At 50.8% G+C, this 14,355-nt stretch overlaps 1 protein-coding gene across 1 annotated transcript in view; it reads right to left on the bottom strand.

Annotated features, from left to right (window-relative positions):
• Positions 1-7,279: 7,279 nt before the first annotated feature.
• Positions 7,280-14,355, bottom strand: part of LOC111155991 (L-gulonolactone oxidase) — a 31,137-nt gene continuing 24,061 nt past the window's right edge. Inside the window, exons 9-12 of the mRNA XM_022516508.1 lie at positions 11,418-11,567; positions 10,371-10,535; positions 8,316-8,406; positions 7,280-7,466 (exon numbers count right to left, since the gene is read on the bottom strand). Coding sequence (XP_022372216.1) covers positions 7,338-7,466; positions 8,316-8,406; positions 10,371-10,535; positions 11,418-11,567 — 535 coding nt within the window. The 3' untranslated portion in view covers positions 7,280-7,337. The remainder of the gene's footprint in view (positions 7,467-8,315; positions 8,407-10,370; positions 10,536-11,417; positions 11,568-14,355) is intronic.

Genomic DNA, 14,355 nt, shown 5'->3' with positions numbered 1-14,355 from the left:
TCCTTATTTCAAAATTTGCTTTTTATTTTCTAATTATGTCACTGGATTCTGGCAGCCACTTTATCCAAATGTTGCTTTTTTTATGCAATCTACTTCACACTGTCCTAGTGTACCACCTTAAAGACAGACTAAAGCTGACTCCGAGGTTTGCTGGGAGCCCCTGTGTCCATCCTCTTTCCTCCTTTGCACAGTGGCCTCGTTGAGGGTGTTTAGTTAGATGTCCCTCCATCCCTGACAGGAGTCCTAGCCTGAGGCGCTACCAAGACCAAGGCAGGGCACAAGATCACCAAGGTGCAGGGACAAGATGTGTATGGAGAATTGTGGCAGGGAGACCATGGCTAATGAAAGACTATGGCCTCTAGGAAGCTCATGGCAAAGTGGGAGCAGGACTGGATGTTCTGAGAAGAGAGGGCTTGGCACCTGACTGGCAAGGGGCACCACCAACCCTGTGGTTAGCCCTATGGTGACTCTCAATGGCCTTCAGCCAGAAAATTGTAATAAAAAATAATCTCTGCTCGCTGCATGGTGAAATGATACTGGAATTACACAGTGTACAGCTTGCGCAACTGTACCAGTACCCCTAGGCCAGCTGAAGCCCTCTACCACTTGGCCAACTGCTTCATGTCATCTCATTATGTCCCATAGTTTCTCTCTAGGCAGGGGTTATATCCCCACATTACAAAGGCTTCTAGGTGTAGCCTTCATTAGAAAAGCATGTGACCCAGAAAGCCTAGATGCAAGAACATCTGACCCTTGTTCATTGTGGCCCCCAGAGGCTATTGAAGGGGACCCCAGGTTACCCATCCTTCATTGTGAAGTAGCAGAGAATAGGGGAGGGGTGGGAGCCAGGAAGCTGTCATGTGTGCAGAGCAGAGCTCAACACTAAGTGGTGGGGTTGGGGGTCAATGAAAGGCCATTTGGCTCCCACTTCACTTTCCTGAAGGGCTTCCAGATAGGCTTTTGACATCATCTCCAGTGGGGTTACACTTTGGTCACGAAGTTCCAGTGATAAGATTGAAGGAAAACGCTCACCATGTAACAGTACCCTTGTCTCGCCCATCTCCGGCAATGGGCTGGAGGGCTTGACTGCTGGTGGAAGCTTAAGGAGGGCACAGGGGCCGCTCTCTAAGGGTGCCCAAGTGAAATTCAAAGCCAGCACCTGGAAACCATCATTCTGTCTATAAGGAGAGGAGGCCATCTGGTAGTAGCAATCTTGGTGACCAGACCAAGCAAGACAGCACCCCACCTCAGATAATCTCAGACAGCTTGAGCAGGGAGAGTGGCAGGATGGAGGGTCCCAGAGCCACACCTTGCCTCTTCCTACTGTGCTCTGGACTTTCAGAACACTGGGGGAGAGACTGGAGTTCAGACGCGGAGTGTGCTGGGGAGAGGGCACCAGCAGGGAGTTGCAGAGAGAATAGGGACCGTGTATTCACAGTTGTGAGGCTGGAAAGTGGCAGAGTTGGGATCGAACTCGGGTCTAATTCTGGGGCTCCCAGGAAACCTCCTTTGAGCAGCTCGGGCTTCCACCTCAATCTCCTATCCAGACCCAGCATTGCCGGCATTTGCTAGCTGTAAGAGAGCAGCTTGGCAAACTCAGGAACTATTAAATAGTTCTAAAGACAACGTGGGAAGTTCTCAGGTCTGCAGAGCTTTACCTATAGAACCCATGGTAACCAATGACAGGCAAATCAGTAAAATCAGTAAAAGCCGGACCGCATGGGACAAATGGACCAGGTGAGTAATGGACTCTCAGTATGCCTCCGGGATATGCTCAACCCCTTGGTCATAATCCTCCAGGTCTAGAATGTGGCTCAGAGCAGCATGGGCAACAGCCACTGGGCCGGTTCCACCCGTCCACCCACGCCCACCGCCCAGAGGTCCCATTCCCTCACAGTCAACATTTGCCTTCAACCCATCTGGACCCTCCAGAGTTGGGAAGACGCTAACTCAGGCTAGGAAGGGGACGGAGAGGATAACCCTATCATCTGCCTGCCCTCTTCTGTTCATCACCCCGGGGAGCAAAGACACTGACCTTGAACTAGCACCAAACATTTGCCCACAACCTCTTCTTGATCTCAGTCTCTCTCTGGTGCCCAATCCAGTGAAAACAAACACCTGACTCAGTCTGACCTCAGAGAAGGCACATCGCAAGGGTGGGGTGATGGGAGGACCACCTACTTCATTCAGCCTTACACCCACAAGAAGACTGGAATTCTTCACATATGACTTCAGGTATATAAAATCACAGAGATGTAGTGTCAAAGGACCGCATTCATTCTTCAAGCTCAAGCCTGCATCCAATCACCAGCCCACCTGCCTGGTGTGTGCAAGAGTTTGGCCTTTAAAATAATAGCCTGGGGGCGCCTGGGTGGCTCAGTGGGTTAAAGCCTCTGCCTTCGGCTCAGGTCATGATCCCAGGATCCTGGGATCGAGCCCCACATCGGACTCTCTGCTCTGCGGGGAGCCTGCTTCCTCCTCTCTCTCTCTCTCTGCCTGCCTCTCTGCCTACTTGTGATCTCTGTCTGTCAAATAAATAAAATCTTTAAAAAAAATAAAATAAAATAATAGCCTGCAAAGATCTTGAACTCGGGACAGCGTTAGCTCGCTCTGCGGGTGTGAAGACATTCGCTTGTGGATATCAAAAGCAAAAAAAAAAAGCCACCACATTTGGATAATTTTCTGGAACAGTCTGGGTGTCACTTGATCTTCCGAAAGGCCCTGCCACGTGGAGAGAGAACTAGGGTCAAAACCAAGATAAGACCGGCTTTAGCTCAGCTTTGCTTAGACCCTGCCTTATTGCATTGCTTCCCTTTTAGTCTAGGGGATTCCTCAAGGACCCCCGGAATTAGGGTGCTCATAGCTCTTTTTCTAGCTTCCACTCTCCCTTCCTTGGATAGCTCCTGCCTTTGGACTCATTTTAGTATCTGGAGACCTACGGGTGAGCTCTTCCTTGTAGGGTGCCCAGGCACCTCTTCTAAATTTGAAACCTGGGGTTGCATAGAGAACCCTTCCCTCTCGGCAACCCCCCAGTGGCTCCCTTCCCTGGGTCTGCTTCTTTCTCTGTGGTGTTCCTGGCCACTTTTTAGTTGGGGACTAGCTGGCCACAGGATGTATGTCAGGGACGGGCTCCTTTGTTGCTGCCTGGGTGCCTTGGCTGGTTAGGGACAGCTGCCACCAGGGGGCGCCATGAGTCCCTGTTCTGGGCTGACCTTGAAAGAAGGACCAAAGTTGTGTTGCTGCTGCTGGGCTTTGCTGCCCACTCCCTGGAGTCAGTCCCCCCTACCCACCTCCTTGTCTAGCCTCTTGGTCCTGTCTGTGCAGGGAGCCAAGGTGACTCAGCTGATTTGGGGTCATCCCTTCCCAGAGACTAATGCGAGTGAAGTGAGTGGGCATCTGTCTTGGGCCTTTAAAGGGCTCAAATCCTCGAATTTTAGGACACTTTCTGGGCAGAGGTGCATCCTTCTGAGACCGTCAGAGCTGGCGCGGAGCCCTCCCATTCTCAGCTCTGCCCCTGTGGAGCGAGGGGCCAGGTGACCGCCCCGAGGGGAGAAGCCACCCACAGTTCAGTTACGCCACCTGGTGTAATGTGCCCCTTTTCTTTTGGCTGGTGAGCTCGCACCCCAGATTTAACCTAACGGCCCTGATAGCTTCCCTTGGGCCCTGGGGAAACGCCATTCCTCAACCTTCTGTCTGTCTCTGCAGATGATGCTGGTGGTCACCCTCCAGGGTCAGAGCACATGTTCTGGGCCTCAGCACCCATGATTTACCAAATCTCCTGAGATGAGAGTGTTTGCCACACGGAGCAGAGCCGGCTCCTGCTACCTAAGGCTGACGCTGGGAGAGAAGACAAGCCAGCCGGTGGGGACCTTGGACAGAAGTAGTAAAGGGGAATCCAGGAAGGAGAGAAAAAGTGCATCTGTACCAGCAATACTTTCAGGAGTCCAGTTTATGACCTCTGGGACACAACATTCAAATCAAAAGGATTCTGCAATGTTAATTTTTTTAAAAAGATTTTATTTATTTATTTAACATAGAGAGAGAGCCAGCACAAGGAGGGCGAGCGGCAGAGGGAGAGGGAGAAGCAGACTCCCCACTGAGCAGGGAGCTCAATGTGGGGCTCGATCTCAGGATCCTGGGATCATAACCTGAGCTGAAGGCAGATGCTTAACCAAATGAGCCACCCAGGCATCCCTACAATGATAATTTTTGGGGAAGGATGACCTTCGGGCCTCAAAAGATTCCAAATCAAAGGAAGAATAAATTATACTCATGAAAAACCTGAGCCAGAAAAGACATCTGGGTTCTCCAATAATTGGAAAGTCTATTTCCAGAACTTTCTTTTGCCCTAGCATTCCAGAACTTGAAGTTTTACTGAATCTCAAGGTTTCAGACTTAAGACATTTCACTGTGTGTCCCTCAGGATCTGTACTTCTGCTGGGGTCAATGTGAGCTTCTGGAAGACCCCAGAACAAAGGTGCCACTCTTTCCTAGAGAAGAAATGTCATTTAAAGATTTGGAAAGTAAAATTTTACTCAAAAGTTTAAAACACAGTTACATAATGAAATAGAATGCAACATCCATAGATTTTAGAAATGAAATTCAAACTCTTGAAAACTTAGGGCTGCAAGACAGACCTCGGAAGGTTTGAAGACATTGCTTTTCCTAACTTGCTGTGATGTTGGACAAGCTTCTTCACCTCTCTGAGCCTTGGTTTCCTCATCTGTAGAACCTGAGAGGGACTGGATTTCCAAAGCCCCAGGGTTTTGCCTGCTATGTTTTTCTTTTTATTAACTTTACCCGCCCCTTATGTATCGGTCAGCATCCTCTGGAGAAATGGCACCAGTGCACAGCTCATATCCATTCAAGAAATTGGCTATTGTGATTTTCCGAAACCTGATATCCATGGGGGCAGCCCCATAGTCTGGAAACTCAAACACTCTAGACAGAAACTCTCAAGGCAGAACTCATCCTTCTTCTAGAAACCTCAATTTTTGCTTTTAAGTCTTTCAAATGATTGCTCAAGGCCCACCCGTTTTCGAGAATAATTGCCTTTACGTTAGGTCACTTGACTGTAGATATTAACCACATGTACAAAACACCTTCAGACCAGTACCTGGATTAAATAACGCAGTACTAGAGTCCAGTAAGTTGATGACATAAAATTAGCCGTCATGCCTGTGATGCGCTCTTCTGAGGAGGGTCGAGGCAGGACCTGAGCTGCTCAGAAGGACCTTAAGCTTCATTTAATGCTCTGTTATCACTCTCTTGACACACTTGTTTTGCTCTGGACCCTGTGAATTACATAATCAGCCCTGATGAAGGGCTGGGTCTGGCTCTCCTGGCCACGGACTTGGATCTTCTGGCTGAGGGAGGATCCCTGAGGAACCTTTGTCCCGCCAGGCCTGCCGGGTCTTCACGACTATACCATTTCCCTGACACTTCATCTGACTCCTCCCTGATATTGCTACTGAATATCCTCTGCACATTAATTTTGCTTCCCTGAACTTGAATATAAATTCCTTCATGTTTATTGGAGTAAGAAATCTCTAACACAAAATTTATCATTTTAACCATTGTCAAGTATACCATTCAGTGACCTTTTTATTTATCCACAGTCATGAAACCACCTCCAGCCTCCTCCAGAGCTTTTTCATTGTCCAAGACCAAGTCCCCAGTGACTACCAGCTCCCCATTCCCCCACCCCCAACCCACTGCAGCCCCCATTCCGCTGTCTCTATGAATCTGACTACACTAATTGCCTCATCTAAGCGGGATCATACAGTGTTTGTCTTTTTCTGACCAGCTTATTTACCATGATGTCCACAAGGTTCATCCATCTTGCAGCCTGGGTCAACATGTCCTTCCTTTTCAAGGCTGAGTCTACTATACATTGTGCTCCTCCATTCCTCTCTGCTAAGTTGGGCGGCTTCCATCTTTTGAAGATGGTGAATAAATTCTGCTCTGAACATGCTGCACAAATCTCTCTTCAAGTCCCTCCTTTCAGGATTTCTGGGCGTATACCCAAAAGTTGAATGGCTGGATCACGTGGTAATTCTAAGTTTTATTTTCTGAGGACCCACCATATTGTTTTCCAGAATGGCTGTGCCAGGTTATGTTCCCAGTTGATGCCTAACATTTCCTCTCCACATCCTTCACAGCACTTGTGTTTGTTTTTTTTAATTTTTTAAGTAATAATGAGCCTAATGGGTATGAAGTGATAATCTCACTGTGGTTTTATTTGCACTTTGTAAATGATTAAGGATGTGGAGCATCTTTTCTTGGGCTCATTGGCCATTTGGGTATCTTCTTTGGAGACATGTTTGCTCAAGTCCTTTGCCCATTTAAACATTTTTGTTTGTTGTTGAATTCTAAGAGTTCTTTATATATCGTGGATATTAACCTCTTATGAGAGATGAGATTAGAAATTTCTTGAGGCCAGGAACCTGTCTTAATGTTCTTTTGATTTCCAAAGCACTTGACACCCTAGTAGATACTCAGTGAATACTCACAAAAGAATGTCCACAAAAGGTGATAGGCCAGAGACCAGTTGAAACTAATTTGCAAAAAACAAATATGAAGAACATTTTCTAGGCCTGCCCAAGACCCGTTACCTCTGGGGAGAAGCCAGGAAATGAGTGAGCCTCCTGTTCCCCAAGGATTACCTGGAGATGAAGAGGTGGGAGGGCAGAGAGTGAACAATTCTTGGTCTTTATTTGAAAGGAGCAGCAGGCCCACTTCCCACACATCCCCTGCAACAGACACGCTTGAATGTCAGCCTATGGGAGGTCAGGTGGACAGACAGAAACTGGGAGAGGGCAGCCTTGGGGCAAATTGGTGCTGACCTGGGCATGTGAGAACCCCTCAGGGTGTAAGGAGGCAGAGCACAGACCCGTGACAACTGTGCCCAAACACGTGTTCCTGGAGGCCTGGGAGTTACGGGACCCCTAGCTGGCAGGTGGAACCTGTGAATGACCAAATCGCTGACCTCTTAAACAGAGCATTTTGGGGTTTCTCTATTTCCTGGGAAAACAACGTGGTGATTTTAGGTTCAGGAAAACGGACTGCTGCATGTAAATGATGTCCACGGAGACTTGGGAGCTCTTCTTTGCGGGGGGTGGGGTGGGTGGTGGGGGTGGGTGTTGTGAGGACACGGGAAGTAGAACAGGGAGCCCTGCAAAGACCCAGGCTCATCGCTGGGGACCGGAGCAGCTGTGGGGGCAGCAGCCGAGGGCCTGCAGAGAGAGGCCCACTCCCCTCCAGGCCTGTGGGCTGTTGAGCCTTCATTTTCACTGGAGGGATGAGATGGGGTGGGCTCTATTCATTTTCTTTCTGTTTCAGTAGAACACCTTCTCCAGATATGCATTCAGGAACATCCCAGTGGGGTCCAGCTTTTCTCGGATGGCACAGAACTTCGAAAAGGCTGGGTACATCTTCTCAAAGTCCTTCCGGGTGCAGTTGTGGGCCTGCAGAAGCAACCAGACATGACAGGCCTTGCTCCCTGGAGCTGGCGTCTCAGCGGGGCTGCAACCCGGCAACCCTGAGTCTGGAGGTCTGCATATGTAACACTCCTACTGCTGGGCACATGCCTGTGTGCACTCCCTACACGTGCACGCGTGCTTGAAAAATGCACCCCTAGCCACGTGGGCACGCATGCGTACACACACACAATGTAAAGACCCAAGGAGACAGGATGTTCTAGGAAGGTAGAGGAAGGTGTTACAGTGTTAATGGGAAACGCCCCCTTCCCTTTGGCACCCCACAGTGAGAGAGCCTAGAGGGCTCTGGCCCCAACTGTACTGCTAATTAGTAAGTCCCATCCCTCTGAGAGCCTCTCAGTTCCCCATCTGTTAAAGGGGTTCACGGCCTCCTGCCTTACCCTGCTCATGGGGTTTCTTTTCTTTTCTTTTTTGTTTTAAGATTTTATTTTATTTTATTTGACAGATAGAGATCACAAGTAGGCAGAGAGGCAGGCAGAGAGAGAGAGAGGAGGAAGCAGGCTCCCCGCCGAGCAGAGAGCCCAATGCGGGGCTCGGGGCTCGATCCCAGGACCCTGGGATCATGACCTGAGCCGAAGGCAGAGGCTTTAACCCACTGAGCCACCCAGGCGCCCCGCTCATGGGGTTTCTATGGGAATCAAATACAGTGAAAGAGGACAAATTTCTCAGAACACGCCAAGGGAGTGGTCACCCAGTACAATCACTGAGCTGCTGGAATGTGGAAGCAGTGGGGGAGCCGGGTCTGGGTAAGACAGCGGAACCCTTCCTTCCCATGACTTGCTTGGCACCCCAGAGCCTCTCACTGGCAAATCCTACCTTGGCCCAGTGAGGCCTGCCCCCGACCTTCTTCATGATGGTCTCATAGGTCAGCCAGTAATCCAGCCGGGGCACGTCCTTGCCGTAGGGCCTGGTGGGGAAGAGGAGGTGGTGAGGCCCTGTCCCTGCCCTAAGCATCCCGCCACGGCAACAAGACACTGTCTTCGTGCCATGCCCAGCATGCAGCATGTGGTACGGAGATCAAGCCGGTGGCTCTGCCCGCAGGACTTGGACGGCAGTAATCAAGCAACCTGAGGGGTCTTCCTCACTGCTCATCACCTGAGGGATTTCAGAAAGTGTTGCCTCCTCTCACAGGTTTTATAGTTGGCATCTGAAAATTATCCTAAATTCAAATATACATACACATGCCCACATCTTTATGGGGTAACATATAAATATGCCATTTTTTTTAATGCCATGCAGTTTTTCTTTCTTTTTTTCTTTTTTTTAAAGATTTTATTTATTTACTTGACAGAGATCACAGGTAGGCAGAGAGGCAGGCAGAGAGAGAGAGAGAGAGAGAGAGAGAGAGGAGGAAGCAGGCTCCCTGCTGAGCAGAGAGCCCGATGCGGGGACTCGATCCCAGGACCCTGAGATCATGACCTGAGCTGAAGGCAGAGGCTTAACCCCCTGAGCCACCCAGGTGCCCCATCTTTCTTTTCTTTTTTAAAGCTTTCTTTATTTAAGATCAAGAGACAAGAATGTGGGAAAGGCAGAGGGAGAAAGAGAGGAGAGAGATCTCGAGCACACTCGCTGAGCACAGATGAAGCCCTGTACAGGGCTCGATCTCACAACCCTGAGATCACAACCTGAGCCAGTATCTAGACTGAGACACTTAGCCAGTATCTAGACTGAGACACTTAGCCAGTATCTAGACTGAGACACTTAGCTGACCAAACCATCCAGGCGCCCCTAAATATGCCATCTTTTTGACAAAGCCTAGGAATCTCCGAGTCCCTTCATTTGATGTGTGGAAAGCATGGCCGTATCACTGGTTGGTCAGTCCTCACAGTCCATCAGCCAAGTCAGACTTACTGGCAGACAAAGTCTCAGTCAAAACTTTTTAAAATTCAAATAAACACGATGCATACCCATGGCAACTTTCTCACTTCTCATCTGCATTCACAAGTAGGGAGAGGAGAGATAGAGGGACAGATAGATAAGCTCTGAGCCTTGCCAGAAGGCTGTCCGTTCGTGAGAGCAGCTGCCTCCTCCCGTTCAATGCATCTTTCATAAACTCTTTTCCGGCTTTTGGGGAAACCTTTCTGAACAGTGCACTCTTTAATTGTCCCTTGGGCATCCTCTAGGTTTGAGATTTTTACAGGCTGGAGAAATACACCATAGTAAGATTCAAGCTGGGCAAGAGGGATGTTTTTCCTTTGCAAAGTCAGAGGAGGGAAATTATCAGTGAGAGGCGGGAACAAGAGGCAGAAGGAAGACACATTTTGCACAGAACATTTTCGAAGAGATTAACTTCTTAAACCCTGCATGTCCGTAAGCCTTATCCTGGAACTGCCACATATAACTAACTAGGAAAGAGGAAATGCCGCCATGAGCCTACGTTGTCTGCACAGAGCCTGGAGGGGCTGGTTGGGATGGGCCAATGCAACTGGGCAGGCAGCTTGAATTGAGCATGACCCCCTCTTCCACTTAACCTAAACCTAGCCTCAGAATCCTTCTCAACACAGCACTCCAGGCTCTCAGAACCACCGACCAGAGTAGGCACACAGCACCCCATGCCTTCACCACCGAGTACTGTCTATCTCATAAGAGGTAGCTATTCATAGTCACATGACCTACTAATTAATATTAATAATTCCATTAACATAATACCATAATTCACATGATTCACTTGCTATAGGTGTAGGAAGCCCAAGGAGAAAGAGAGACTTCTTCCTGCTGCCAGGATCAGAGAAGCCTCCCCAGAGACAGGAGCATCTGAACAGGCCTTCAACGATGGGTGAGGAGACGGGTCCTTGCAAAGCGGGGGGAGGGGGTGGGAGAGGCTGCCTCGCACAGCCCACCCCAGCCCACTGCTCCCGCTGAGCCGGTCACCTGTACATGATGATGTTCATGTAGCAGCTGTCCCTCTGGAAACAGGGACTCAGCAGGATGTCATCCCCGCGGGTGAAGCGGACCTCCACAGGGTAGTGGGCCACCATCTTGGGGTGTGCCTCCAGCATGGCCTTGAGTTCCAGCAGGGCCTCCTTGGTCTTCTCTCTGCACTCGGCCGGGGGAGTGGGCACAGACCTCAGGGAGGGGTCTCCTGGAACCCTCACACAGGGCCTCGCACAGCCCCCCAGCCTGCACCCAGGGACAGGAGGGCTCCCAGTGCGGAAGGAGCTCCATGCTGCCGGCTGCTCTCCAAGTCCTTCTCATAGAAGGGGGGCCTGAGAATGTGCCTCCTGGGGAGCTTCTCTGGCTCCTGGTTCAGCCCCGGACCCCCGCCAGTCGCGGGCTCCCCTCAGGTTTCTGGAAATAGCTGTCCCACACCCCTGGCCTCTTTCTTTTCTGACAGAGTAAAGTCAGTACGCTTCTATTACATCCACTTGTTCTAATATCCCCCCTGGGACAGCAGTGCCCCAGCCCCTGAACAGAGACAGGGGCATCCCCTAAGCTGTGGGCACCATCATTCCCTTTCCCCGGAGAGAGACAGAGAGGGGACCATTCTGAGAGAAAGTTGTAATGAGTTCTGGGGCTATGGACCTAACCTAGGTCCTCACTGGACGTTTCTCCCAAGGCAGAGTGCCTGCCCCTGGCATGCTAGGTGGGCTCTGCCCCCCGATGGACAGAATGCAGGGGACAGTCTTTCAGAAAAACAAGCAGCTGGGCAGGAACCCCCACACTCCAAGCCCATATGCTGTGACCCACCTCTGGGCTGGAGAGGGACCGACAGGAGAACAGAGGGGATTCCGTGGCTGAAGTCCCCTCAGAGGTAGAACGGCTGGGTACAAGGGTGCCAAAAGGGGACTTGGCCTCTGGTGTTCCCCCTCCTAACAATGGGTAGGACTGGGAACGTGGTTTCTGTGCTAGGGCTGCAGCGAGGACCCAAGGGGGTCTCTTTGACCCTGACCCCCATAGCCCGGCCCACACAGCCCCTACCTGGGGATGGCCCAGTCCTGGACATGCTGCTTGAAGCGGCACTCGTAGGTGAAGATCTTGTGGCTGACATTACTGCTCTCCTTCTTCCTGGTGAACAGGAGCCAGAAGAAGAAGCGATTGATCCAGCCCACGAGGCCCGGCAGGAAGGTGCTGGAGGGACAGCGCAGAGGGGCAATGAACAATCGTATTACTGGGAAGCCTGGGTGGTTCAGCGGGTAAAGCGTCTGCCATCGGCTCAGGTTATGAACCCGGGGTCTTGGGACTGAGTCCTACGGCAGGCTCCCTGCTCAACAGAAGTCTGCTTCTCCCTCTCCCTGCGGCTCTGCTTGTGCTCTGACAAATAAATAAAATCTTAAAAAAAAAAAAAAATCATTCTCCAGCATTTAGTGAGTCCTGGCGATGTGCTTACAAACCATGGGCTAAGCTCCTTACAAACCTCATTCCCTACAGACTGCCGCTTCACGGTCTCTGCAACTCGGACACCTTCTGGGGGATACAGATGTCACTTCTACATCACCCTCCCAACCCTGCCAGAAGCCCCATGGGAACAGCCCACATGCGTGCCCCCACTCTGCCGCTGAGGACTAGCTTTGTTTTCAGTGTTTGAAGTTTTTTCATTCTTAATTGTGGTAAAAAATACCTAACATGAAATCCACCATCTTAGCCATTTTTAAGTATAAAGTTTAGCCATGTTAAGTATATTCACGTTGTCCTGGAGTGAATCTCTGGAATCCTGCAGAGGTGAAACTCTGGCCCCAGTGAACATCTCCCCATTGCCCCTCCCCCAGCCTCTTTCTGTCTCCATGAACTTGACCCCCCTTGGGGTCTCCCAGAAGTACAATTGTACAGTATTTGCCTTCTGGGATTGGCTTCCTTCCCTCAGCATCCTGTCCTCAAGGTTCATCCATGTTACTGCCTGCATCAGTGCATCAGAACTGCCTTCCTTTTTAATAATATACAGCATATTAATAATACGCCATTTTAAGTGAGACTACATTTTGCTTATCCATTCCTCCATCGCACACGTGGGCTGCCTCCACCTTTTGGCTAATGTGAATAACGCTGCTATGAACATGGGTGTGCAAAGATCTCTTTGAGTCCCTGCTTTTAATTCTTTTAGATACATACCCAAAGAGGACACAGGCTGAGGCTGGCTGCAGGGGCCTGTCCCGTCATCCCGTTCATGGACCCGCTTCCTTCCCCGCTCCGGCTCCTGTGAGCTGAACTGGCTCTACTCATGTTAGTGGCATAGCTCGTGCCTCTCCTGGAGTCACTTGAGCCTCCTGGTAACAAGGCTTGCCTAGCTTCTCCCTGCCTGCGGGTAGCCTCTGCTTAGAAGCACCCTTACTACACTCCTGTCCCTTGTGGCATCCTTGCCGTCTCATTTCCTGTCAAAAATCCATCCCAGCTGCTCAGACCACCTCATGGCCGTTACAGATAAACAGTGGATTCACTTAGGTGGGGCACCAGAAACCACCGTGAGAAGGGAGTAAGGTCTACTGAACACCTTTCATGCAGACTCCATGTTGAATCCTCCAAACAACCCAACTGTTGCTAGTGGCTCTACTTTATAAATGGGTAAACCACAGCTCAGAGAGGCTGAGCGATTTACCCAGAGTCACACAGTAGGAAAATGAAGGAGTGAGGACGAGAGTCCAAGTCCACTTGAATCCACAGCTCATGCTCCTCTCATGGGCCCAAGCTGCCGAGTTTCCTGGGATTCACAAAGGGTCCCCAGGTACCTGTTGCAGGCGTAGGGTTGGGGGAGGGTGTCATCAGTTTCAAGGCAGATGCTCCCTGTTGTCTCTGAGGCCAGGGGCTATGGTGGGGCTCCCCACTGGCTCCTGGCCATGGGGCTATTCTAACCAGAGTTGCTGAGCTTGGCCTTGGCCCTGGCTCACCCTCCAGGGACCTGTTCCTAACAGCCTGCCTTTCTGTCCTGGTCACCTCTGGCCACCAGCCTCACTCCTACAGTGGAACCCCACTGAACTCTTCAAAGACAGGCAGCAAGCTTTTCAGGTGGAAATTCTTCTTTTTTTTTTTTTTTTTTTTTAAAGCCTTTATTTATCCATTTGACAGAGAGAGAGAGAGCACAAACAGGGAAGCAGCAGGCAGCGGGAGCCCGACGCAGGGCTCAATCCCAGGACTCTTGAGATCATGACCCGAGCTGAAGGCAGTCGCCCAACCAACTGAGCCACCCAGATGCCCCTTTATTTGGCATTTCTTACACAGATATCTAGGAGCCTCCCCCCAGGTGCCAGGCACTGTTTGGGGGCACTGGGGTCTGAGTGTGATGGGAAAGACAAGAGTCCCTGCCCTTGCCAGGACACGGTGAGTTTGGCTGTGAAGCAGTCATTAAACCACCAAGTACCAGCTGTTATTCCCTTCTTGTTCCCACACCTTCAGGCCACAGCTTAGCGAGCACCAGAAAGCAGCCGGGGTGAGCTGGATGGACGCAGTTTCCAGAAGCAGCTAAACCAGAGCCATGTGGGCTGAACTCAGAGTCTGCTGAGCTCTCACAGAGCATCCACTCGGGCCAGGAAGTGGTAGCAGTGATTTAAAGCCCAATTTATTTGAGTGGTCATTGGGCTCGGGCTCCCCAGACACACACACATAAAGCTGCTGAGAGGCTATGATGGAAGGTGGAGAGAAAGCCTGAGTCGGCGTTTCCACTCATTCCCATCCATATTGTGCTGGAGCGGTGGCCCCCGTGCGGGCTTCCTCACAGCTCCCTTGCCCTTCCCTGTGCAGACGCAGTGCGTCCTGCTTGCATTTCACTCTCCTAACACTTTCCAGGCAGTTAGTCACCCCGGCATGGGTCCCCTCAGGTGCCACCTGCAGCTCCCTACACCCTGGGGAGGCCAACCCTTCCCCAGATCCCCGGATGCAGACCTACAGACCCAAAGGTCTCAGCCGCGTCCAGGATGCGGCAAGAACT

Source organism: Enhydra lutris, unplaced genomic scaffold, assembly GCF_002288905.1.
Source record: "Enhydra lutris kenyoni isolate GAN:26980312 unplaced genomic scaffold, ASM228890v2 scaffoldscaffold3, whole genome shotgun sequence".
NCBI classification, from domain to species: Eukaryota; Metazoa; Chordata; class Mammalia; order Carnivora; family Mustelidae; genus Enhydra; species Enhydra lutris.
The sequence above is the reverse complement of the archived record's forward strand: the minus strand, read 5'-3'. Positions and strand labels throughout refer to the sequence as shown.